Source organism: Ambystoma mexicanum, chromosome 6p, assembly GCF_040938575.1.
Source record: "Ambystoma mexicanum isolate Mex_15411 chromosome 6p, UKY_AmexF1_1, whole genome shotgun sequence".
In the NCBI taxonomy this organism is placed as follows: Eukaryota; Metazoa; Chordata; class Amphibia; order Caudata; family Ambystomatidae; genus Ambystoma; species Ambystoma mexicanum.
In genome coordinates, this window is record NC_090935.1 from 657,518,008 (window position 1) to 657,544,546 (window position 26,539).

Below are 26,539 nucleotides of genomic sequence, written 5' to 3' on the forward strand. Positions count from 1 at the left end.
ACCGTTAACCCTCCATAAGTAGCCTTTTCTATAAAGTTGTGAATTGACACGATTCACGGATGAGGGTTTAGGGGCAACTTTCTTTGAGGTCAGGGGCGGGCCACTTTTGTTAGGTTCCCGGGCCTATTTCTTGTCCCAGTCCGACCCTACAAGAATATATGGGAAATATCAGCAATATCAATTGTCAGTCGCAGAACCCTAGGCATTCCCTTGTGACCCATGGGTCAGAGATCGCAGAGGTAGTGCTAACAAAATAGTAAAATATGCTCTTTAAAATTCCCAGTTCATTTTTGGAAATTATTCCCACCCCTTATTCTTCCCCAGCAGTGGTGGAAGTGGGCAGAAGGAGCTGGGAGCGGTGCTACTCTACTTTTATTTGGTATCACCATTCCTATACTTCTGGCGTTCTGTAACTGCACATGCCCTCACAGTGTGGAAGCGTGGGCCGAGCCTAAACAGCCTGACTGATATCATATCAACAAGCCGCAGCAGGACGCAACCGTCAGCCGGGCCCCGGTTTACACTTACTTGTTGCTGCAGCAGGGTTAATCAATGGGTGTCCTGGTTCCGTTACGTGCTTCCATTTTAACAGGCTGTAAGTTAGAGAGCCTGTTAAACTGGAAGCGAAGACTAGCGGCTGCCAGACATGCATTGAGAACTCGGGCTGGCAGTTTGGTTTCAGATTATTTATTTTTGCTGCAATCCCTATCGTTTACTGTCGGTAAATGATAGGGAATGCAGCAAAATAATCTGAAACCGCCACCGGGTACCAGCAAGTGGTGTTGTAGTGGACCAGGGAAATGTCAAGGTAGTTTGTTTGTTTGTTTGTTTATTTATAGGGCACCAGAAAACCCTTGGGTAGCTGGGCACACAAAATAACAAGAATACTTAGAGCTTGTTTATAGGTTGCAGATTACAGGTTGTTGGTATCATAAATTATATACAGTAGTTACATTATTTACATTCTTACATTACATTATTTACATTTACATTATTTACATTCTTTACATGTAAGGATAGAGGGTAACATATTATAAACAGTAAATACATTATGTACATTTTACATGTGAGAGTGGAATGGTACGTATGGCATCAGATCACAATGTATGTGGTTGCAGGTTTCAAAGGTCATTGCGTCGAAGCCAGGTGCGGGTATGGTGCCTAAAACTGTTGTAGGGCTGGTCCGTTCTTAGTTCAACTGGTAGAGCGTTCCAATACTGAGCTGCTTGCACAGGGAAGCTGTTGCCTCCTGTATTTTTTAAGTTGTAATCTACGGGTTTGGAGGCAGAAAGAGTTGGCTGTTCTGGTTGGTCGTACAGCGGTTTTTCTTTTTATTCTATCGCTGAGGTATGGGGGGCTGCATTGTTCAGACATTTGAATGTTGGTGTCACAATTTTGAAGGTGATACTATCGCTAATTTTTAGCCAGTTGTAATTTCTACGCACATTCAAAATGTGCTCTCTGGCTGGGAGGTTCAGGGCCGTTCTGAGCGCGTTGTTTTTCAGGGTTTGAAGTTTATTGATGATGTATTTATTTGCGCCTGCATAAAGTGCATAGCAGTAATCCAATTTTGAGAGGATCAGTGCACTGGCTAGGATAATGCAGCTAGCTGGTGATAGGAAGGGTCTGCATGCTTAAATAAGTTTGCCAGTATAGGTGGTGGATGAAGCCAGGGAGTTCACTTGTTTCCTTAAGGACAAAGTGGAGTCCAAGTAGAAACCAAGAGTCTTCACCTCTTTGACGACGGGGATTATGTTGCCATCGATATTGAAGGAGCTGTAGTTGGAATCGAGTTTTTTTAAGTTGTTGGGTGAGCCGAGAATGAGGATCTCTGCTTTTTCGTCATTCAGGCAGAGGCCATGGGCTGCCATCCATGCCTGAATGAGGGTGTACATTTTGTTTACTAAAGCTGTATCCGTAGTGAAATTGCCCGAAAGGGGGATGAGGATCTGGGTGTCGTCTGCATAATTTGTGTAGGTGACACCCAGTCTGTCCAATTTGTCGAATAGAGGTTTAGTAAATATATTGTACATCGTTGGCGAGACACAGGAGCCCTGTGGGACTCCACATGTTGTCTGGATAGGGCTGCAGAGTCTATTATCGAGAAATGATTGGACCCAGGCTATAGCTTCACTTGAGAAGTGGGCGGCTGACGCTAGGTGTTTGCAGAGTACTTCGTGGTCCACTAGGTCAAAAGCCGCCGACAGATCAAGGAGGAGAAGCATAGCTGTGTTTCCTTTGTCGTTGAGCTCGTCGATTTGGGCTTTAAGATCTATAAGTGCGGTCTCAGTGCCGTGCTGAGGTCTGAAGCCCGATTGGCGAGTAACAAGGAGTTGGTTAGTCTCCAGGTATTTTTGGATTTGGAGATAGGCCACTCTGTCAATTATCTTCAGGAGGAAAGGGACAGTAGTGATGGGCCTATAGTTGGTGGGGACGGAGGGGTCTAGGGTTTGTTTTTTTAGCAGGGGGAGAACCCAGGACTCTTTTAAGATGCTTGGGACAGTGCTAGATGAGAAGGAGGCATTGATGAGTTTAGTGATGAAGGGGGCTAGGTCACTGGCAGCATCCTTAATTATCTGGGCCGGGCAGTAATCGCCTTTGCAATTAGAAGGTTTTAGTGAGGCAATGATTTTTTCGGTTTCATGAGTGGAAACTTTAGCCAATTTGAAGGGTGTTAGACTAGGTTTGGGCGTGGGCATGTTGGGAGTTTCGTTGAGAGGGAGCAAGGCTTTTTTATAGTAATTTTGAATTGTAATGTTTCCACTTTATTTGCAAGGGCATTTTGGATATTGGTACACCATTGCTTGTTTTGGGTACGTTATCTGGTGGTGGTATGGGAGATTCAAGTTCTCACAGGATAGCAAATAATTCCTTTGTATTGGAACCTGCTTTGGAGATGCTATCGTTATAGACGTCTTTTTTAGCTTGGATGATTGCTTTCTTGTAATTAGTAGCGCATAGTTTGAGTTTAAGTTTGTTTTCAGCTGTAGGGGTGTGTTGCCATACAGTTTCAAGCTTCCTTTTTTCCAATCTCAGTTCTTTTAGGTGAGGGGTGAACCAAGTATTGAGGTGGGATTGTTGTTTGCTTTTACAGTTCTTCAGTGGTGCAACAGTGTCCATGGCTATGGCCATGGTGTTGTTGTATATTTTGACCATGGTGTCTGGGTCAGAATCAGTTGGCAAGGCATTGATGGTTGGGAGGAGCAGTTGTAAGATATTGTCAGGTGTGATGTTTTTTCTGGATCTAGTGGGAACAGATGGTGCCATTGTTTTTTTTAATTCTAGGCATCCTGTTGAATGTTAAGTAGAAGTTAATAAGAAAGTGGTCAGTCCAAGGCTGGGGTGTCATTTTGGTGATAGCAGTGGGGCAGTTGGAAGTGGTTACACAGTCTAATATTCTCCCTTTGTCGTGGGTGGGGGTGAGAACTTTTTCGGTGAGGCCATGTCCCTCAAGCATGGTAGCAATAACTTGCGCTTGTTTGTCATCTGGGTCGTTAAGACCTAGGTTAAGATCACCAAGGATCATTGTCTGGGATGACTTTTTTGTGTTACTCGCTAAGAGGCTGGATAATTCCTCTTCGAATAGGCCTAAGGGCCCTGGTGGCCTGTAAATGAGGTAGATAGTTAGGGTTTGGCATGGGGATATTGGTAATTTAGCGGTCAGTAGTTCGCAGGATTTTAGGGTAGGCAGTGTAGTTAATCTTACATTCAAGTTGGATTTGGCGATGATGGCTAAGCCACCACCTCTGGCATTCGGGCGGTCTAGTCTTAGTAGTTGGTACTCTTTGGGTATTGCTAGGGAGAGGGCTGGGCCTGCTGCGTCATGTAGCCAGGTTTCTGTGACTGCTAGGAGGTCAAGGTTATCTAATGTAAGGAGGTCGGCTATTTCAGTAGCGTGGGCCACGACTGATCTAGCATTGATCAGTGCTCCTGTTATGGAAGTTGTTTTGGGTAGACAGTTGGTATTAGAAGTATCTAAGATTGGTTCTTTCGTTAAGGTGCTAGTAGGTAATTGTGGGTTGGGATGCGTTGAATTCCTAGTCTGGTTTTTGGGAGTAGTGCGACGGTTCAAGTAGGCGTTGCTAGGTAACTGCGGTTCGTAGAGGGTGGAGAGTGTAGCGTGAAGCCTAGAGTTTCTATGGAGAGTAGGGCAGGATACATGTTTAAATTGGTCCATAGTTACCAGTATTAATTGTAGTAATAGCAGTGGGACGTATGTTGCTAAAATGCATTCTGCTGGGGTAGAGGATGTTATACCATGTACAGTGACGTATGGAGAGGTAGGCTGAGATCACAGGATCCCAAGGGTGGCACAGTAGGCGGTCACTCGATTAGGGCACAGTGGGCTAGGCTAAAGGTAAAACAACTTTTCGTAGGTCCTAACTTCGCTAATGAGGCTAGGCACTAGTCAGATTTGTGCGCTGTAGTCACAGATCGTAGTGGGCAATGCAATGTGATAGACATGCCAATGTTCACAGTGGTAAGTAAGCATGGTGAGGAGCATGGGAAAAAATGGGCATTGTAGTACATGGATTTAAGAAGTCAGATATGCAAGGCATGTTGGGTACATGCTATACAAGCAGCGTGGTCTGCTAGGACAATATGGGCAGAGTTAACATAGGCTAAGGCATTGGGTGCCTAATATTAGAATACAAGGTGTGCTAAGACACAATAGACACAGTAAGTACCTGATATGCTAGGGCAAGCCAGTTCACCACTGGGTGCTGGGCATGTGACACAAGTAATAGGTAGAGCAATGTGAAGCTACTGTCTATTTGCAATCAAGGCCGAGTAGATCTGACAGGACTAACATGATGAGTGTGCCAAAGGCCTAGGGCTAAGCAATAGGTTAGATACAAAACGGTGCAGCATAGGTCTATCTGGACTAGCGTAGCACATATGCAATGGCCTAGGCTAAGCAGTAGGTTAGATACAAAACTGTGCAGCATAGGTCTATCTGGACTAGCGTAGCACATATGCAATGGCCTAGGCTAAGCAATAAAGTTGGATGTGTATGTAATATAGGAGCTAGTATGAGTATAGTATAGTAGGTAATACAGTGGGAAGGCGTGCGATCAAGAGAATAATACTTGAAATAGTGCTGGGCTGAAAGCAGTATAACATTCTGGTAACTGTAGAACTATTGGCAAGGCTAGTGCATCGGGAAGATCTGGTGTCAGTTTATGGAGACATAGGGCTACTAGGCAATGCGTCGCAAAACAGAGGAGACAAATATATGTCATAAAAGGCAAGCATTGACCACAAGATGAATGAAACCAGAGCGAAAGGCGAGTGTTAGTGTTACCTTGAAATAAGGTCAGTGAGGCAGGAGCAGTTAGGAAGTGGCAGCGTTCCGCGCCGATGGGCATGGCTGTGCTCGGTCAGCTCAGTCAGGGGGATGGCCTTCTCTCTAGGCCTTGCCTCGTTGGCCGGCTCTCGTCTGCCGGTGATTGGAGGCACAATATGATGCCAATCTGCACCAATCCAGAGGCAGCAGAAGTCGGGATACATTCAGGCAGGCATGCAGGACAGGGTCGGGCGGGGGAAGAACAAAGCGCGGCGGCCATCTTAGAGGGGCCGGATCAGAGGAATTTCGGTTGATGCAGGAAACACACGGATAGTGTGTACATGGATACAGCAGGCAGATAAGGTGGGAAAACTTTGCTGATTATGGCATTCAAGGTGCTATCCTATAAAATCCAATTTAGAATGGATTTAGGCGTTTGCATGCCGTGATGATCAAGAGGGCTCTAAGGCAGCTGATAATGTCATGTCGCATTCATATATGTGTGTTTGTTGATAATATTGTACGTACATGACTGTGTATGTAAGAGTGCGTGTGTGATTGCATATGAATGTGACTCTGTATTTGTGCATTCGCGTAATAATTCTATAGGTATAGAAATGAATGCTTCCAGCCTATGATGCAGAAAACTGCCTGTCCATCATCACAATGTGGCACCCTCTGTCAGTGCACATGACAGCTACCTAAAATAACCTAGAACTTTCCCTGGTCCACCGCACCACCACTTGCTGGTACCTGGTGGCGGTTTCAGATTATTTTGCTGCATTCCCTATCATTACCAGCAGTAAATGATAGGGAATGCACCAAATATAAATAATCTGAAACCAGAACTGTGGCAGAAGAAGGAGATTCCGGGGTATAGAGATCACAGGGACCAGGTGAAAGTTGTGGCTGTTCGCTCTGTGATACACTGCATACACCTGCTGCAAACATGCGAAAAAACATGCTTTGTGTCAGACAGTTATCACCTGCCCACAGAGACATCTCACATCCTGGATGTGAGCACTTGGCACATGCTCCCTCTATCTACCCCTCCCCACACTGGTGCCACTGGGCATCTCAAGGTACTTGTACAACTCTGTTGCAAGAACAGGCTATGCTTGAAAGCATGCACCGGTAAAATAACCCAATGGGTGACTACACCGGCTGCAGAAATCTGTGGAGACATGTTGTCGTATTAGATGTGATCTGCCATACAGAGGCATCTCGCATCCTGGAGGCTGGACTTCAGTACCTGGTACACACTGCCTACATCTACCCCACTTTGGTGGTTCCACGTGGCACCGCTGGTGATCCCACAACTCTCTGAACTTGCAGGGCATAGCTCCTGCAAGAACAGTTTATGCTTGATGGCATGCACCAGTAACATAATCCAGTGGCAGTAAAATAATCCAGGGGATGAACACACCTGCTGCAGAAATCTGAGAAATTAGGCTGTGTGTCGCACAGGCATCACCCGCCCCTACAGAAGAATCACAGATGCACCCCATGTCCTGGATGTGAGTACCTGGCCACACTCACTGAATCTACCCCTCTCCATTAGTGCCAGTGGTTACCCCAAGGCGATCTGACAACTCACCCCCGCAAGAACGGGCAATGCATGCAAAGGAGGAGTGGGTTAATGCACGTGCTGTACAATTCCGGGGACTGTGATGTGTGTAGTGGTGGAAGTGGAAAAAAAGGAACTAATGGCACTCTGGCTGCATTCAAAAAGAAGGGAGTGGGATGGCATAAAAGCTGGCAGAGGGGCTGGGGGTGGGGACCAGGATCACAAACTTTGGTTGAACAGCGAAGCGCCACTATTCAAATTTGACCACATACCTTCCAAGCTTTCCTCTGTACAAATAGTTCAGATTTCAAGGCCTACAGTAATGATGTCTTTTAGAGGTTACTTACAAAAAACATAAATTGCACATAACAACATGTAAATCCTTATAGCAACATGTTAAGCAAAAAGAATATCATTGTGAGTTTAATTTTCAAATCCCAAATGGTAAACTACAAGTTCCAGAATGCAAGATAACGTCATCCTGAAAAATCTATTGAAGCCCACTGTACTTTCAGTGATTTAAACATGCAATAAAATAAGTTGTGTAATAAACGCATATAGATATGGAGATTCTGTGTGACATAACTCCAGCTCGTCGTTATTCATGATGTTGAAACATTTTATTAGTGACACAAAGCAACTTTTATTTTTGTCCTTTGCGTGTCATGATGGATATAAACAAATCTTTAAATGGGTGCTTTGTGTTGCTCACTTTAACTATCATAGATTTGCAGGGTAACTGTTGCTTTGCGAGCTGTTTGAGTTGGAAATGTTCCATCATGCATAGGAAAGGCTCTGTCACTGATACATGAAATATGTTTGCAATCTGAGCACCTTAACAACCTGCAGAGCCACATAAGTTGTGTATGTGTCTGCCTAGCTGTGACTTGGGAAACTGGCAGTGCTTGAATGTCTGGCCTGAGCTGATTCTATATTTGGCTCAGGAGTCGGGCGAAAGAGAAAGCGCTCTGTAAAAAGCAAACAAATGAGTGGCCCAGGCCCAAAGATATCAGTGAATAAAAACATCATGATCACAACAAAAGATAAACCCTCCAACCGCACATGCTGCCAGCCCCGCCGGGCTGGGGCATCTGATCCCAGGAAAGTTGTGCAAATAACAGTACTAAACACGGATACATAGTGTGCAGCAGTGGTCGAAGTGGGCGGGAGCAGTCGGGAGCGGTGCTCCTCTACTTCTTTTAATTAATTTTGACCGTTCCTATACTTTTATTTTAAAAAGAAACCGTTCAGGAACGGTTTCGTTTTAAAATAAAAGTCTAGGAAGAAGTTGAAACTTGCACTTTCACTGCACTGCATAGGACGTTTCCTTAAAGAGCAGGCACATGTGTTTTGGGGGTTTTATTGTGTATGGGAGGGGGCACAGCGATGGTGTCTGTGGGGAGCGTTGCAGGCCAGTAGGGAACATAGTTCCACTACTTCTTTTTGTCTTTTTGTACACTTCGACCACTGGTGTGCAGAAGCCCTATGTTCAGAGAAATCTAAGTTCTTACCTCTAGGCTTGAAGAAAGAAGAGTGAGCAGCATTCACTTGAAGGCTTAGCAGCTTTCATTTCACTGCAATATGATTGGTTGACTGTGTCATGTGCTTTTCAGCCTGTTATACTCACAATTCAGAGCACCCTATCCATTTCAATGCATGCTACATTCATTTCAATCTGTGTCATAAGAATTTCAACCCAGGTTATAGTCATTTAAATGATTGTCATATTCATTTCAAAGCATGTCATGTCCATTTAAATGCATGTTACGTTAATTTCAGTCAGTGTTATATTCATATCTATCGATCTTATATTATTTTCAGTGGGTATCAAATTTATTTCAATGCATGTCCTATTAATTTCAAAGCAGGCTTGGATTACTTAATGTTAATCTTCATTACTCCTAGTCCTACTATTCCTCATCCCAGTACTTACCTTTGAGTATGTTCTGTGCTCTCCTAACTCTTTTCTTTTCAAGCTGGCCTCCTCTGGCTGCCCTGCCCCTCCCAGGAGGTATAGCCTCCCAACCAACCAGCCCAAGGCAGTAATCCAAAACCCAAGCATGGGAACCTTCATCCATCGGGCAGGAGGGAAGGGAAGTCCATACTGTGGTGAGGAAGAGTAGGACTAGGAGTAATGAAGGTTACAGATAAGTAATCTGAGCATTACCTCCACGTCCCTCTTCCTCATCCAAGTACTTACCTTTGAGTTGTACCAGAGCAGAAACAAGAAGGACGCCCATGCCCATCACAAAAGACGCATACACCAAGGGTAATGTGAAACCCACCCAACACCAATTTATTCAAGGAACAGCAAAAAGCAAAAGGCAGGCCAACCACGACTCCTGCCACCACCTCATCCAGACACAGCCTCCAGAACACCCACACAAAAGGAAGTAGACTGGGGCCCGTCCACGTTTAGTTGGTAATGCCGAATGAATGTGTTTGTTGGACATTTGCTGAGAACCCACATCGGCTACACCAAAGGTATCCCCCACAGGCGTGCCCAGAAGGCAGCCATCCCTCTCGTGGACCCACCCTGGACCCACCCTGCAGGCCAGAGGTCCGCAGACTCATAGGCCTGCAGAATCAAAGATTTAATCGACCAATTAATCGTTGGAGTGGAAGCCCAGTGACCACAGTCCCCCACCCCATAGGTGACTAAGAGATGATCAGTAAGACAAAATGACTAATTCCAGGAGAAATAATGTAAGACCACCCAATAGACATCCAGACAATGTCAAGTCCCTCCTCAGGAGAGGACAAAGCAGGAAAGAAAGCCGGAAGAACCACCTCCTGAGATCAATAGGACCAAGAGGTGATCTTTGCCACAAATGAGGGGTCACAGCACAGCACTAGCACCTCCTCCTGGACCACCAAAAATGGAGGCCTAGGCAAGAGGTCCTCAATTTCCCCGAAACACTGAGCCGAAGTAATGGCAATGAAAGAGGTAGTCTTCAGCATCAACCACTTCAGCTTCACCTCCTCCAGAGGCTCAAATGGAGGCTTCTGCAACATGGACAGGACTAAAGGAAGGTCCTACGGGGGATCCCCAACCGGGCTCACCGATTGAAAATGTGCTACCCCTTCCAAGAGCCTCGAGACCAGAGACCTCAGTCCCCGCCAGAGACGACCAGGAAACCCGGAAAACCCGAATGGCTGCCCAATGAGAGCAGAGAGTAGAGACTGCCAACCCCTTCTCCACCCCTTCAGGAAGGAATTGTCAATTGGGAGGCCACACTCCAGTCCCAGGACACCCTCTGGGGAACACCAAGCCAGAAAATTAGCCCAATGATGGTCATAGGACTTAAGTGTAGAGGACTGACGCGCCCTCAGGACTGTCCCAGTAACCGCAGCAGAAAGGCCTAACACCTGGAGACCCCTGCTCTCAGTTTTCATACCCCACAATGGATAAGAGAGGAGAAAGGGGCATTGACCACCTGCAACAGAGATGGCATCTGGGAAACACCAAAGGAGGCGCTAACTGCATCTCCAGAAGGCCCGGGAACCATCCCCTTCACGGCCAGTAAGGGACCACCAGTCTAAACACCCCCGGAAACGATCTGATTCTGCTGATGACCTTCGGAATCAGGGGAATTGGAGAAAAGGCATAAAGAAACTCCGGGGGCCAAGCTAAGGAAAGCGCAACCACCCACCTGGGACAGAGTCCTTGAGCAAAACCGGGGAAGTTGAGAGTTGCAGGAAGAGGCAAAGAGGTCCATCCAAGGATGCCTAAACCACCAACACACCTCCTGAAAAACCTTGGGACGAAGAGACATCTCCCCTGAGACAGGAAACACCCTGCTGAGCTAGTCCGCAGTCACATTGTCCACCCTCGGATATGGACTGCTCTCAAGGAGAGCAAGTGTGTCTCGACCCAGGTCCTGATGGACAGAGCCAGATCCTCCAGGGAGTGGGACCCTGTACCCCCTGATGGTTGATGTAAGCCAGAGTTCAGTTGTTGTGTGTCCGATCGTGAACATCCTTCCCCTGAATCAAACACCTAAAGACCAACAAAGTCCTTTGAATGGACGCCAACTCCTTCCAATTGGAGGACCTTTCCTGGTCCTGCAAAGACCACCTTGCCTGATGGGAGAAGTCCAGGAGAGTCACCCACGGCCCAGGGTGATGGCATCGGTGGTAAGAATGTTCGGCAAGCCCGGGGATAAGGGCACACCCCTCCGGAGATGGGACCGGACCAACCACCACCAGAGGGACTTCCGGAGGGGAGAAGCCACTAGGATCAGACAGTTGAACTGAAGAGATGCTGGTTGTCCATGGAACAGAAGATGACGCACCAACAATCTCAAATGCAGCCACTCCCAGGGGAGCAGAAAAACGCAGGAAGCCATGTGCCCCTGGAGACATAATTCCCTGGCCGAAGCCCAAACCTTGTCAAAAAAGTGTCTGCAGCAGACACTGGATCCCGGGAGGCCCTGTCCAATGGGAGCCGAACCACTCCCTCCCTGGTGCAGAACTGTACACTGATGAACTTGAGAAGGGGACAAGAGAGATTTCAGAAGATTGAGCAAGAAACCCCACCTGCACAGGGCCCGACAGACCAGTCGAAGATGGGCCAACCTGGAGCCAAGACCCGGCCTTGATCAACCAATCATCCAAGTAAGAGTACACCTGAACTCCGGACAGGTGTAAGGAAGCTTGGTGGCCACCGCGGGAGCCCGGCGCGCTCTGCCACCAGCTCCCACCAAATTACTGATGCTCACAGCAGGGCACGGAATCCCCCGGCCCTAAGCCAGCAGAATGGCTAACTTCCAGATTCTCCACACATTTCCGTCAGGTTTTCGGCAGGCCCATGGGACTGAGACTGCTTTAGTATCCTTAAAATTGGAACTGCTTCAAATTATGGACGTTGGCCAAATAGCTCTATTGATGATACTTGATCTCTCAACAGCGTTTGACCTGGTGGATCATGCCATCTTGTCCACCAGGTTAAAGCACTATGCCCATTTCTCAGTTCAAGCCACTGAATGGGTGAATTCCTTCCTGTCTGAAGAGTGGCAAGTGAGACGGCAGAAGCTAAACCTATTCCTGTGCTATTCGGAGTCCCACAAGGAGCGTGTGTATCCCCTTGTTTTTATAACATCTTTATGATTCCGTTCTTTCATAAGCTGGAACAGGAGGGGATTTTCTTTGTAAACTATGCGGATGACACACAATGTGTCATCCCCATTACAGGCTCTTACAAGGAAGACAAACTCAACATCAATAGGCTGTATCAAGCCATTCAAACTTGGATGGTTGTGAATGGCATGGCTTTGAACAGCTCAAAAACGGAACTCATGTTAGTCGGGACTGATTCAAGATTGGCTAAACTTGATCCATCATATAAAGACTTTAGCTTAGATAATTGCACGATTGAGAACATGACGAAAGTCAAGACGCTAGGCTTTTACCTGGTCAAAAACGGCCCTGGTCAACAGTTTAGTCTCCTCCTCATCATACTTTATTAAACTGCTCAGGCATATTTGCCCATTCATCTCTGAGAAGAGTGCCATTATTGGCTCTAAACTGGACTATGGCTGCTGCTTCTTTGTGGGTATTGCACAAAGTGACCTCCACCGTCTCGAGGTTATTCAGAATGGAGCGGTGAGAGCGGTGAAAGAACTTGGGCGTAGAGACCAAGTATCAGATGCCAGAAGAAGCCTTCACTGGCTACCAGTGCAGGCCCGAGTAAGTTTCAGGTTGATTCTTTTACTCATAAATGCATTAAAGGTCAAATACCTCTATACTTAGTGGAAGCAATTAACAAGAAACAACACACAAGATCACTCAGATCAAATAATACAAATATATTAGACATCCCTCGTTGCAAGTTGGCTAAAACCCGGAACGGAGCATTTATTGCCGCAGCTCCAGCAGCATGGAATGCCCTGCCCCCAGACATTAGAATTATCGAATCTACTGACGTCTTCACGAGAAAAAATTGAAGACCTTACTATTTCACTAGTTTACGTTGCATATTGATATAATCTACTCATGCTAGTGCATCAGCATTTCAGACTTTTCTTTTTTTTTTTTAGACTATGTTACTTGTTGTGTTCGTTTCATTGTCTGCACCCTTAAGCCCTTGGGGACCAGGTTGCGCATTACAAATCCATAAACATAAACATTCCATTGCATGTCCTATTCATTTCAATGCATATCTTATTAATTTCAATGCATGTTATATTAATTTCAATGCATGTTACATTCACTTCAATGTGTGTCATATTCATTTCAATGGGTGTCATATTCATTCCAATGCATGTCGTACTCACTTGAATGGGTGTCCAATTCATTTCAATGCGTGTCTTATTCGTTGAATTTCAATGTATGTCATACTCATTTCAATACATGTCGTACTCATTTCAATACATGTTATAGTCATCTCAATACATGGTATAGTTATCTCAATGCATGCCTTACTCATGTCAATGCATGTTGTATTCATTTCAATATGTCACATTAAGAAAGGTGTAATTTTGACAAGGGGTGACTGGTGTCTAAGCAGCAGTAATTATGAGTCTGGCTCTAGGGCTGATAGTGTGCCTGTCCATGGCTATTTTCTACTAACATATTCTGAAATACTGTGTGTTTCACCACTACCGCTAAACTTGTAATCAGGCCCATTGGGTATCTTGAACATAGCTGGGGCCTGCAGAGCATTATACAAAGCAGGTTAGGAAAGATCTGGGGTCGTGCTTACGAAAAATGCGATGATCTGAGACTTTCTACAAAGAAGGGAGAAATTGAAAAGTCAAATGGGAAAGTGTGCAGGGTGGCTGTCTTGAGTTTCATCAGTTGTAAGACTTACGATGGTTGTAGAAGTAAAGGAGAATGGTGTGGAGAGCTAAAGGGGTGGCCTGAAGAGGCAGGTGCCATGGTCTTGTTGCCTCAGAGTCTTGAGATGGAACGCCATAATCACTGCTCAGTGGGGGGTGTGAGCTAGTGGTCTAACAAAGGCCGCTGGGTGGTGACATCAGGTGTAAGTCAGAAAGTGAAAATTGTGGAAAAGGTGGCCCAAGAAGATCTGTGGATGCGCAACCTTGAGATATTCACAAATCGCGCTAAAATAAGTCAATATAGAAACAGCTGCAGCCGTGTGGTTAGACTGGTGATTTTCCACTTTCACCTTGAAAGACATATAACTTAAAAAGTTGCTAGCCACACAGACTGCGCTTAATCTTGCATTTGTCACACTCTTGTGGCATTAAATGGGTAAGTAAGTGTTGATAAGCAGGGTTCCAAATTTTAATATCAATAAAGAAGCAAATCACTTAGAACACATTACGTCAATCTGACAATCTAAGTGTTAATAAGCAGGGTTCCAAGTTTTAATATCAGTAAAGATGCAAATCACCTAGAACACATTACGTCAATCTGACAATCAATTATTCATTGCTAAGTGCACCCTGGTATTCTAGAACACATTACGCCTTAGAACATATTACGCCAGAGCACATTACGCCTTAGAACATATTACGCCAGAGCACATTACGCCAACACGTGTTTCAACCTTCCTAGGTCGTCTTCAGGGCGTCTAAATTACTAACAATTAATCCAACGCATAACTTCAATAGATAAATCCTAAATTCCAGAGGTAGTCAAGGGAGGGAACATATACAATGAAGAGGTCAAATGATTTCCCAAAGGAGAACAAATGATAAAGTAAGGGGAACAAAAGACAAAAGACAAAAGAGCATTAGTATAATGATAATGACATTTCTATTTCCAAAATTAAGCAAAAGATTTGAAACTTTGAAAAAAGATTTTCACTTAAGGAAAATTGCAACTTTTCTATGTATCTTTTTGCCGTTTATTTGGTGTACAGGCAATATTAGTAATTATTCTGCTTCGACAGAAAATCATGTAGCAAGTGCCGTGACTTAACATAGGAGAAACTCAGGGCCAAGTCCTTCCCCCCATATCTCACCTAATGTGAAAGTCTTTTCGGGTGCTGAGGCCGTATATTTTCTTCTGGCACCATTGACAAAGACATATTGGTGATGAAAAGTTGCTATTTTAGCAACGGACAGATTTCCTGAAAGACCAAGTAAGTGTCTTAGTGCTAAGAGTCACATTAGACCAAATTAACTTGTTTTGGAACATAAATAACTTTTAGAATGCCTTCCATTTTACCTGAAAATGCGAGCAGAGTTTTGAAACAAGATATTTATCGCACAAATAGTTTAGGTTCGCCAACGTTGCGTATTCTTGCCGCGTTCTGCAACGAGAGAGGTGAGTTTGTTTATGTGTGTTAATTTAGCTACTCGAATAATATGCGGTTAACTTTGGAATATTTCTAACCTGTCTATGTTATTCAAACTCACCGGCTTAGCTGCAATGTACTGACTGATGTCTGACGCCTTCGGGCAGTGAATGAATCATCGGCGGGTTCCCGTCGTTGCTATGGTGCCCAGATATCTGGTTCTGATCATGTGACGGTCACGTGCTCCATGTATGGGGTCATCTGACTATAGTTGCTAAGCAACTATACTAAACAGGAAAAGGGAATTATTTGAAGTAATGCTTCGTTCCACGGACTTGTTCCATGATTTTCCAGCCGAAATGCAGGCAAGAAAACTCTAATAGTTACATATTCTAAGATACTAAAAATATATTTGCACACGGTTAAATAATTCGGGAATATCCCAAAATTTTGCTGCCTTACACGGACTTGTTACATAAATATCATGTATTATTACCAATATTTTATCAAACCTTAAAGTATATTAATTGGTATGGACAACCTATGAATTAACTAAAATGTTGCCTTGCGTCATTATTTCTTGCTGTTCATAAGTTTATAAAAAGACATTTAAATCATGATCCTTATTAAGACCAAGTGATACACATCGAAGTTTACAAATCATTTTTGCTTCCTGTTGGCGTAGCTTCAACTCTCTGTCACCTCCTCTTGGATGGGGTGGAATCTGCTGGAGTCCAACATATCTAATATCTTTCACATCGTCCATTTGGTGATGCTCCTGCCAGTGGGAAGCCAACGGTAATCTAATATCTTGACTGTTTAAGCTGTTAAAGTGTTCCCGAATACGGAAGCGAACTTCTCTTATAGTGCTCCCGACATACACTTTTTGACAAACACATTGTATTGCATATATCACAAATTTTGATCGGCAATTAATAAAATCCTTAATCTTGATTTCTAAGTTGCCATGGCATTTGAATGTTTTCATTGGTGATAACGTATATTTGCAAAAATTACACATTCCACATTTATAAAAACCCGATGGTTGAGTCCTAGAAGTTAACCAGTGTTCCTGTCCAAAGGGTTCAGATTTCAGGAAAGAGGGGCATAGTACATTTCTAAATGTGGTAGCTTTGGTGAAAATTATATTAGGACATTCTGAGATGTAATTATGAAGATCTGTGTCCAAAAGTAATATGTGCCAGTTCTTCTTCAACATTTGGTAGATAAGTTTACTGTCCCGTGAATATTTGGTGATAAAACTGACAAATTCTGGATACGGTGTATCCTCGCCCTGAGATTTTGTTTCTAATAATGCTTGTCTAGATACTTTCTGTATTGAATCTATTGTTTGTCTAATTAGATTTTTAGAGTACCCTCTTGCCTGGAATCTTGCACCAATGGACTTACATTCTTTTTGGAAACTTTCAAGTTGACTGCAATTCCGTTTTGATCGGAGGAATTCTCCTCTTGGTATATTTTCAACGACACAGCGTTTGTGGCAGCTAGCTGCATGTAAGATAGAGTTAACTGCTGTGTCCTTCCTATTTGTGCAGGTGTGTAATTCGCCTGCATCTATTATAATTTTGAGATCCAAAAATACAATCTCCTGTGGGTCAATTTGTCCTATGAACTTAATCCCAAAGGTATTATGGTTCAAGTAGTCTAGAAAACTTGCAAATTCATCTCTTGTGCCTTCCCATATGGCCAGGACATCATCGATATATCTTTTCCAAATAACAATATGGTCTTGAAAGGGGTTATTGTGAAAAATATATTTCTCCTCAAAGTATGCCATAAACAAATTAGCCAAAGATGGGGCGTATTTTGCACCCATTGCTATGCCTTTTGTTTGTGAAAAGTACTCTCCATTAAAAATGAACTGATTATGTGTTAGGGTAAAGTCCAGGAGGTTTTTGATCATTTGGACATGCATATAATGAGAGGCAGAAAAGGTCCTGAAACTATAGTCTATTGTTTCCAAAGCCATAGAGTGGGGGATCGATGTGTAGAGTGATGCTACATCTAGTGTCACTAGTGCATAAGTAGTTTGCCATTTGATATCCTTCAAAATTTGTAAGGCATGCATAGTATCCTTAAGATATGCTGGAATTTTTGGTACCAAATTCTTAATGCTACTGTCAATATAGTCAGCTAACGGCTCCGTGGCCCCACCTTGTCCACTCATTATCGGTCTTACTGTTGGCAAATGCTCGAAGGGTTTGTGAATTTTCGGAAGAAAATATATTGTAGGCATGAGTGGTTTGGTTACAGATAGAAATGCCTTCTCATCGTCCGTTAGGAGCCCTTGGTCATACCATTGTTGTAGTATCAGATGTAGTTCTTTCACAGTCTGATTAGTAGGATTGTTACTAAGTTTTTTGTAACAGCCAGGGGTGGATAAATGTTCATCTGCCATTTGAATATAGTCTGTTCTGTTTAGAATTACTATATTTCCCCCTTTGTCTGCCTCTTTCACAATTATAGAGTTATCGTTACAGATCTCCTGTAATGCTTCTCGTTCAATCCTGGTTAGATTGGATTTCTTGCTTTTAATGGATGATTTAATGCGATCCATATGCGTATGGATGTCCTTAGTGACTGATTTGTAAAATGTGTCAATCACATTTTCCCCTCCAAGGGGTGGCATAAATTTAGATCTTTTTTTTATGTTCTTTCATATCTAAATTTCGAGAATGTATTCCTAATTCTTGCTGTATGTCTTTCATGGTTTTAGGTTCTTCTAAAGTTAAGTTAGAAAGTGTCTGAATGTTTTCAATCTCTTGTATACTCGTTGTACTAATTGGTAACATTCTTTCTGGTTGTGTCCAAATGATTGATTTATTGTGAAAATATTTTTTGAGTTTTAGTTTTCTGGTGAATTTATATAAATCAATTTGTACCTCTGTCATATCTAGTTCTGAACTCGGTGCAAATGAAAGACCATAATTAAGCACTGATGATTGTTGGTGAGAGAGGTGTTTATCAGATAAGTTAATAACTAGGCTTTCAGTATGGGTTTTGGTCTGGCGGTCTTGAGACTTGATCTGGTGAACCTTTTTCCTATATTTCTCCCTTCCTCGCCTATTAGCTCCTCGCCCTCTTCCTCCTCTGATGACGTTGGAGTAGTAGGGGTTTTCTGTCCTAAAGGGACATTCTTTTGGAACCGAACTTGTTTGATTTGAGTATTATACAAGGCTTGGTTCCCTTTTTTATATCTTTTAATTTCTGCAAGGAAACCTTTCCTGTTGTTTTGTATGGATCCAGCTATAATGTCTTGTTCCTGATTTTCAGTATCCTTGGGTGTATCTGATTCTGAATCTGCATCGGAGGTAACGGGTGATGTAATTGGAGTAACAATCACGGATTGGTCCCCATCAAATTTAGGTTGATAAGTGTATACTCTGTCATTCAAATAATCTTTCTCATCTCTGTAGAATTTCCTGAATTTTCTCAATTTAATTTCATCTTGATATTCCACTAGTATCAGATTCATTTTGGCAAAGTTTTTTTCCTTGGTACTTTCCGCATTTTTCATTGCTAAAATTTCTGCCTTGGTCTTATCTATTTCGAGCGTAACCCTTGAATGTTCCCGTTCTGCATGTGTCACCAGTATTTTCAACATATTTTCTGAACTTGAGGTGATATTGTCTTCCCAATCAGCCGCCAAATCTTGATCGTCTTTATTGGTGAAATCTGGAAAAATTAAAATTCTCAAGCCTCTAGGTATAATGTTCTGTACTAAGTAGTTCTTCAGGGAAACTTGCTCCCAATATTTGTTTATTTCTTTTTTGCATAATCGTTCTAATTTAATGAATTTTTGTGCTAGAGTTTCAGGGACATTTGGTCTAAATTTGAAAGGATTTATGTCTGTACCTCTCGGTGCAAATAAAGCAGCACTGTCTTCCTCTCTGTTTCTGAGGTAGTCTGTCATTGTTTTGGTTGTAAATGTGTCTGTACTTAGACACTGGTGCAGCAGTCACACTTGGGCCTATGAAAAGCAAGAAAGTGAAAATTGTGGAAAAGGTGGCCCAAGAAGATCTGTGGATGCGCAACCTTGAGATATTCACAAATCGCGCTAAAATAAGTCAATATAGAAACAGCTGCAGCCGTGTGGTTAGACTGGTGATTTTCCACTGTCACCTTGAAAGACATATAACTTAAAAAGTTGCTAGCCTCACAGACTGCGCTTAATCTTGCATTTGTCACACTCTTGTGGCATTAAATGGGTAAGTAAGTGTTGATAAGCAGGGTTCCAAATTTTAATATCAATAAAGAAGCAAATCACTTAGAACACATTACGTCAATCTGACAATCTAAGTGTTAATAAGCAGGGTTCCAAGTTTTAATATCAGTAAAGATGCAAATCACCTAGAACACATTATGTCAATCTGACAATCAATTATTCATTGCTAAGTGCACCCTGGTATTCTAGAACACATTACGCTTTAGAACATATTACGCCAGAGCACATTACGCCTTAGAACATATTACGCCAGAGCACATTACGCCAACACGTGTTTCAACCTTCCTAGGTCGTCTTCAGGGCGTCTAAATTACTAACAATTAATCCAACGCATAACTTCAATAGATAAATCCTAAATTCCAGAGGTAGTCAAGGGAGGGAACATATACAATGAAGAGGTCAAATGATTTCCCAAAGGAGAACAAATGATAAAGTAAGGGGAACAAAAGACAAAAGAGCATTAGTATAATGATATTGACATTTCTATTTCCAAAATTAAGCAAAAGATTTGAAACTTTGAAAAAAGATTTTCACTTAAGGAAAATTGCAACTTTTCTATGTATCTTTTTGCCGTTTATTTGGTGTACAGGCAATATTAGTAATTATTCTGCTTCGACAGAAAATCATGTAGCAAGTGCCGTGACTTAACATAGGAGAAACTCAGGGCCAAGTCCTTCCCCCCATATCTCACCTAATGTGAAAGTCTTTTCGGGTGCTGAGGCCGTATATTTTCTTCTGGCACCATTGACAAAGACATATTGGTGATGAAAAGTTGCTATTTTAGCAACGGACAGATTTCCTGAAAGACCAAGTAAGTGTCTTAGTGCTAAGAGTCACATTAGACCAAATTAACTTGTTTTGGAACATAAATAACTTTTAGAATGCCTTCCATTTTACCTGAAAATGCGAGCAGAGTTTTGAAACAAGATATTTATCGCACAAATAGTTTAGGTTCGCCAACGTTGCGTATTCTTGCCGCGTTCTGCAACAAGAGAGGTGAGTTTGTTTATGTGTGTTAATTTAGCTACTCCAATAATATGCGGTTAACTTTGGAATATTTCTAACCTGTCTATTTTATTCAAACTCACCGGCTTAGCTGCAATGTACTGACTGATGTCTGACGCCTTCGGGCAGTGAATGAATCATCGGCGGGTTCCCGTCGTTGCTATGGTGCCCAGATATCTGGTTCTGATCATGTGACGGTCACGTGCTCCATGTATGGGGTCATCTGACTATAGTTGCTAAGCAACTATACTAAACAGGAAAAGGGAATTATTTGAAGTAATGCTTCGTTCCACGGACTTGTTCCATGATTTTCCAGCCGAAATGCAGGCAAGAAAACTCTAATAGTTACATATTCTAAGATACTAAAAATATATTTGCACACGGTTAAATAATTCGGGAATATCCCAAAATTTTGCTGCCTTACACGGACTTGTTACATAAATATCATGTATTATTACCAATATTTTATCAAACCTTAAAGTATATTAATTGGTATGGACAACCTATGAATTAACTAAAATGTTGCCTTGCGTCATTATTTCTTGTTGTTCATAAGTTTATAAAAAGACATTTAAATCATGATCCTTATTAAGACCAAGTGATACACATCGAAGTGTAAGTCACTTACAATCAGGCAGGCAATGGAAAGAAAATTCTTCCACAATTTGATCATCCGAGCAGGGATGAAATATTTGGGTGAGTGCAAACTCTTAATCAAATTGTCAGTGAGTGAGTACAGAAGTGGCAAAGGCAGCTAGCACTTATCGGGTTGTGCACTTTCCAGTGGTAGACAGAAAGTGATCATTGGATTTTGAAAATCTCCTCCTCTTTTCAAAAGAATTATCAAGCCTTCTCTTTTACTAATTTAATGCTTCCCATATTATCCAAACCTATTTTCTGAAGGATCACAGCTCTAGGTTCCCTTGAAAATAGGCAACAGCATTTTGAGATTTTTGAGGTATCATCCCATGATTGAAGAACCTCCTAATATAAGGTGCACAGCTTTTGATTCATCACGTAGCAGTTGTATGGTAACACTGTACGTGTCCCCGACAGGTTCTAGACACATGATGATACTACATGCTAGAGGCTTCATCTTTGTAACCCAATTGATGATCTAAATATGATTGGGACGCAGTCCAGTGATAGTGAAATCACATTCTATCTTCAGAGCGACCTATACAAACCGATCTGCTCTTCCAGAAATAATGCCAAATTTATAAAATATGTCATACATGAGAGACACTTATACATTACTATTTATTTGATTCTGTTGTTTGTTGGCATGTGTTTTTAAACTGCTGTTATGTTATTGTATTACTGATGATGTATGATTTACAGCTTCTGTTTTGCCAGCTTTCAAAAGGCTTACAGTGTTGGACTTCAGTGGAATGACCTTTGCAAACAAGGAAGCGTCGCCGATCCTTGGTATGTTCCTTCTCTTCATTTCTCACATTCATCCTCAATTGTTAACATTGGAACATCTTCCTCTTTGTGCTCAATCTCGTGAAGTGTTTTGTACATTTAGAAATCAGGTTCACGCATTCTCCCATAAGACACACAAGAGCTCCTAGGCACACCTCGTCGCTTCCTTCCCATGGCAGTGAGGCAAATGGTGATGCATTGAGAGATGTGGGTGGTGAAGGAGCGAAAGGAGAAGATTTGGGTGTCATAAGCAAATAGGTGATAGTGAGAGCCAAATGAGGAGACAAGCTTGCCCAGGGAGATGGTGTAAATCGTGAAGAATAGTGGACCAAGGACAGATACCTGGAAGATGCCCAGAGGAATGGCTGTGAGGAGAAAGTGTTTTAGTTCCAAGAGATGGAGAAGGAGCTGTCAAAGAGGCAAGAGGGCATCCAGTTATGCGTGAAGCCCAGGAAGGAGTGTGTAGAGGAAGGAGAGAGTTAGGGATGATCCACTGTGTCAAAGGCTGCAGAGAGATCATTAGTACGGAGGAGAGGTGAGAGTGGTGAGACTGTTTACTCTGGGATCCATTTTGGATGGGCTCACAGAGTAAGTGGTCCTCGAGGTAGCCTACAATATAGTTAAAGGCTACTCACTCAGGAATTTTCGAGTGGTGGAGCAGGAGAGGTGGGTCTGTAGAAGGGGCATTGTTGGTGTCTTCAGTGGGTCTTTAATAAATGAAGATGCTGGAAGCTAATTTGCAGCCGGTAGGTATATGCCTGTTATGAGAGAGATGTTGAAGTGGGGGAGAGGTGAAAAAAGGTCATGGGTGGAAGTTATTCAATTGTTTGTGTTGCAAAGGGGCCAATGGGAGTACAGGATGGTTTAGTTGAGTGGAAGATGAGTAAGAGTGACTTAGCAGCTCATTTTTGGCTCTGCGTAAAAGAGCCGCAAGGGGAATAAACAGCTTGTTGTCCCGCCACAGTTAATATTCTTAATCGTTATGGCAGAGAGGAGGGGCGCAGGCGCAACATGACTTCGCCGTCTCCCTTCCTTTCCGCCATACAAATCCTCCAGCATTTGCACTGGCATATGTTTTCATGCCAGCACAAATGCTTGGGAACCCTACGGAGTCCGCCGGCATTTTGCACCGGAAAAAAAACCAGAGGGCTCCATTGTAAATGTCACCTGCCATGCGTATGGAGTTTCAAAAGGGGAGGGGAAAAGGCAGCGTACACGTTCCTCTTTTGCCTCCGCCATGCAAATGATGACAATTTGGCAGCTAGGAGCCATTTACGTTGAAGTGTAAATGTAAGGGGTCCCCACTGTCAAAATACAGGCAACTCGAAAATTAGCCCCTGAGAGTTCAGTACGGTAGGGGCTGAGAAGTAGGACAGAGAGGAAAGGATGGGGTTAACAGGATGTAAGAGAAATAGAAGGATTGACAAGGTGTTGCATAGCTTTGTGATTTCGGAGTAGTAAGAAAAAAAGTCAGCGGAGAGTGACAAGGATAGGGAGTATTTTTGGGTGGAGGGAGAGCATGACCTGAAAAGTCATGCAAAGTTTCCAAGGGTGTCTACAGAGAGCAAATGTATGGTCATTTGATTGGGGTGATTTGACAGCGTCAGTACCACTAGGGAAGGCATATAAAGTCTGTGCAAGAAGGGAGGAGAGTGATGTAGGTGAAGAGGCATTGATGCCTTCAGTTGTTGGATGGCTGGGGTGATCCATGGTTGAATTTGTGTGTGACAGGGGTGAATGAGCAAGCTTGATAGTGGTAGTCAAGAGATGACGTGTGTCATTGAACTCTGTGAAGCCCAGTTCAATGGAATAGGATAAAGTAGCTGAGATGGTTTGGGGCAGAACTTGACTTGGTCCAAGTATAGAGAAATTGAGTTGGGTTTGTATTTCCCCTTGCCGATGCATGAAAGGGGTGTGAGTGTGAGCTGAACGGGTATGGAAGGTTATGTAGGGTTACCAAAGCGTGGTCAGGGGTGCATTTGATGGGTGTAGAGATGGTGAAAAAGTGGAGGTCACCCATAATGACTAGGAGGGCATTAGCTGGAATGGACTTGAATAAAAGATCTAGGCCAGAGAAAAAGAGATTAGGTGTGCAGGTAGGCGTTAGATGAGTGGGATGATGTGAGGAGTTGAAGCAGGGAATTTGACAAAGATGTGTTCAAAGGAGGACGGAATAAAGTCAGAGGTGGCATGGGGCGATTGGTGTGTTCTTGTTGGTCACAAAGAGAACACCACTGCCTTTTCCTGAGATTTGAGGGGAATGTAAAACAGTGGTCAAGTCTGTATGTAGGGCAACATGCGTTGCAGTATCATGGGTGAGATCCAGGTTTCAGTAGCCTATACAGAGAGTTTAGGGTGATGGGAGTCAAGGGGTTGGTGAGAAACGATGTTTTATGGCAGATGGATTGAGAGGCCTACAGTAAGTCAATACAGGGGCCTGGGGGTGTGTGAGAAGGTGGGTAGGGGAGTGGTGTTGAGGGAAAGCCTACAGGATAGAGGGTGTGTGTGTGTGTGTGTGTGGGGGGGGTTAGCGGGCTGGGGTGGGATAGAAATAGAACATGGGGCTGGGCAGAGACCGCATGAAAGAGTGAGAGAGTGAACAGTGAGGAGCAGGAGTAGGTTAGATAGAACCATGGTGAGGATGGGTAACAGTGTTATTAAAAGGTTAAGTGGGAGACTAGCGGATCTGTCAGAAGAAGCACTGGGGGCGATAGGGACTTACATAGACTGGTAGCAAACAAAACAATCAGGTTTCAATGAGCTGGTAAGGAAATGTGCATTGAGATATGTGTTAAATCAGTTGATGATTAGAGTGCCATCGCAATACTGCAGAGTAAGGGACAGATTACGTTGGTTTAATTTTATATCCTTAATGATATTGAACTTTAAACGATGTTGAAGCATCAATGAGATGGTGGGGGCTTCAGGGACTTTCTCAAGGAAGTTGACTTCTTGGTCTAACACTGGAAAGAGAAAGTGAATAAGCACTACTCATTCTTGTATAGTGAGACTCATGTTGTAGTTCACTGTTGGTGGGTAGGCCTGGTGTATGGTCCTCCCAGGTCCTAAAAGAGCCAGACAGACCTCCCTGTCTGTTGTATGGTTCATGGCTGTGATTCTGGTGATGGGATGCCTAGTTATCAGGAACAAGGCGATGACGTGACTTTGGCAGCCAACCGGGGTAAATCTGACCACGGAATGGACTCATTTGTTGCAAGGCCAAGCAAGGGGGGCAGCTGATTAATGTCTCGGAGGAGACTTTCCAGCATTTATAGAGCGCCATGGTGGCAACAGACCAAAAGCTCCAAGCAGGAGTCTTCCCTCAGGGCAATGGAGGCCCACAGACAGTTGCTCAAGTAGATTCTTTCCTTCTTCATCCTCAGCCAATAAGGACCTCACCTGACTAAAGAATGGATTCCTTTGTTCCAGATCCAGGTGAGGGGAATGGCAGATGCAAGCTTCCTTGAGCCTGAACAAGAACTTCTCACATACCGATGCATGCAACAGTTGCGGTTTATATAGCAAAAACTGTTTGTTGACCCTACTACCAATATTTGAAACTCACTCGGATAAATGCTTGGTCCGCTATATGACACATCTGTGATACTAAAAAAAATGCCCGTATCACAGTCTCAACTTCCTTTTTATCACAGAAAAATGGTTCACTCATACCTTCAAAGCTATCTTGCACTTTCTGGTTCGTCTCAAATACTGGTTCATTTTTATTAAACTCCCTAGTAGCATCATTGATGGTGGAAAAGTTATAATTTTCAGATCCTTGCTTAACATTTCTCAAATAACCTCTTGCCCATAGGCAGTTTTCATACACAAATATGCAGTTGAACATACTACAAGCTTCAAACCTTATCATAGTCTAAACCCTCCATCATGGAAATACCAAAACCGTCCTTTACAACTTCTCTCCTTCTCGCCACCCAGTCTTTCCTCTGATTCAAAGACAACTTAATTTCCATATCTAGAGAATTCATTGACTTATGGGGCTTGCAAGACTTTAAGATCCTCTCTAAAGCACCCACTAGCATCAACATGTACTGCCTTGATTTCATCTGTGGACATGGCCTCCAGCTCTCCAACCTATTGAGTCTCTCTCTAGTCTGGTCTGATCATTCCCTCCAAATATTGAATATCTCCTGCTCACCAGTTTCGGACACTGAAGGCCATGCCCACGTCCACATTCCCGTTTAATTCCTGCCTACAAAAGATATCTTTGTCCCAATGAACCAAACAATTCCCTCAAACATCAAACCCCAGCCACCAGTTACAAAGAGGGTCCTCTGAGAATTGAATATTTTCAAAGATGGCTGCCAAAAGAATCAAGGGTTGCATATTTGAACATGGCATATTGTGACATATCCCCATTGACCCTTCTTTCCAGGTTAGTAAAAGGGTGGCTATGTTTACATGGCAGCACAGGATGGGGAATAGTACACAAGGTTACTGTCATAATTGTTCAATTCTGATTCTGGGACCTTTTCCTTTCAACTGTGTTGTAACACTTTGTAGTAGGGCTGATTCTCAAAAGAGGTGTTTTATTGAAATAGTAGTATTGTCATAATAACCTTAGAAAGTGTATAATGAGAAATGTATTATTTTTCAAAAAAGGAAGACAGTGTGAAACTGAAGTTTGTTTATAGACAAAATGAAAATGTATGAACACTGAACTAAAACTGCTGTTTCCTTAACAACTAAACAGGTGCCTAAAAATGTCTTTACTCAGCGGGAACTATCAGCCGTGTCAAAGCTTTTATGGCAGAGCAGTGGGTAGCAGAAGAACAGAATGGG

At 43.1% G+C, this 26,539-nt stretch overlaps 1 protein-coding gene across 3 annotated transcripts in view; it reads left to right on the plus strand.

Moving 5' to 3' along the window:
* NAIP (NLR family apoptosis inhibitory protein) overlaps positions 1-26,539 on the plus strand; it is a 683,156-nt gene that overhangs the window by 398,501 nt on the left and 258,116 nt on the right. For all 3 annotated transcript variants that reach the window (XM_069627525.1, XM_069627526.1, XM_069627527.1), the window contains one exon: positions 21,653-21,739. In XM_069627525.1, coding sequence (XP_069483626.1) covers positions 21,653-21,739 — 87 coding nt within the window. The remainder of the gene's footprint in view (positions 1-21,652; positions 21,740-26,539) is intronic.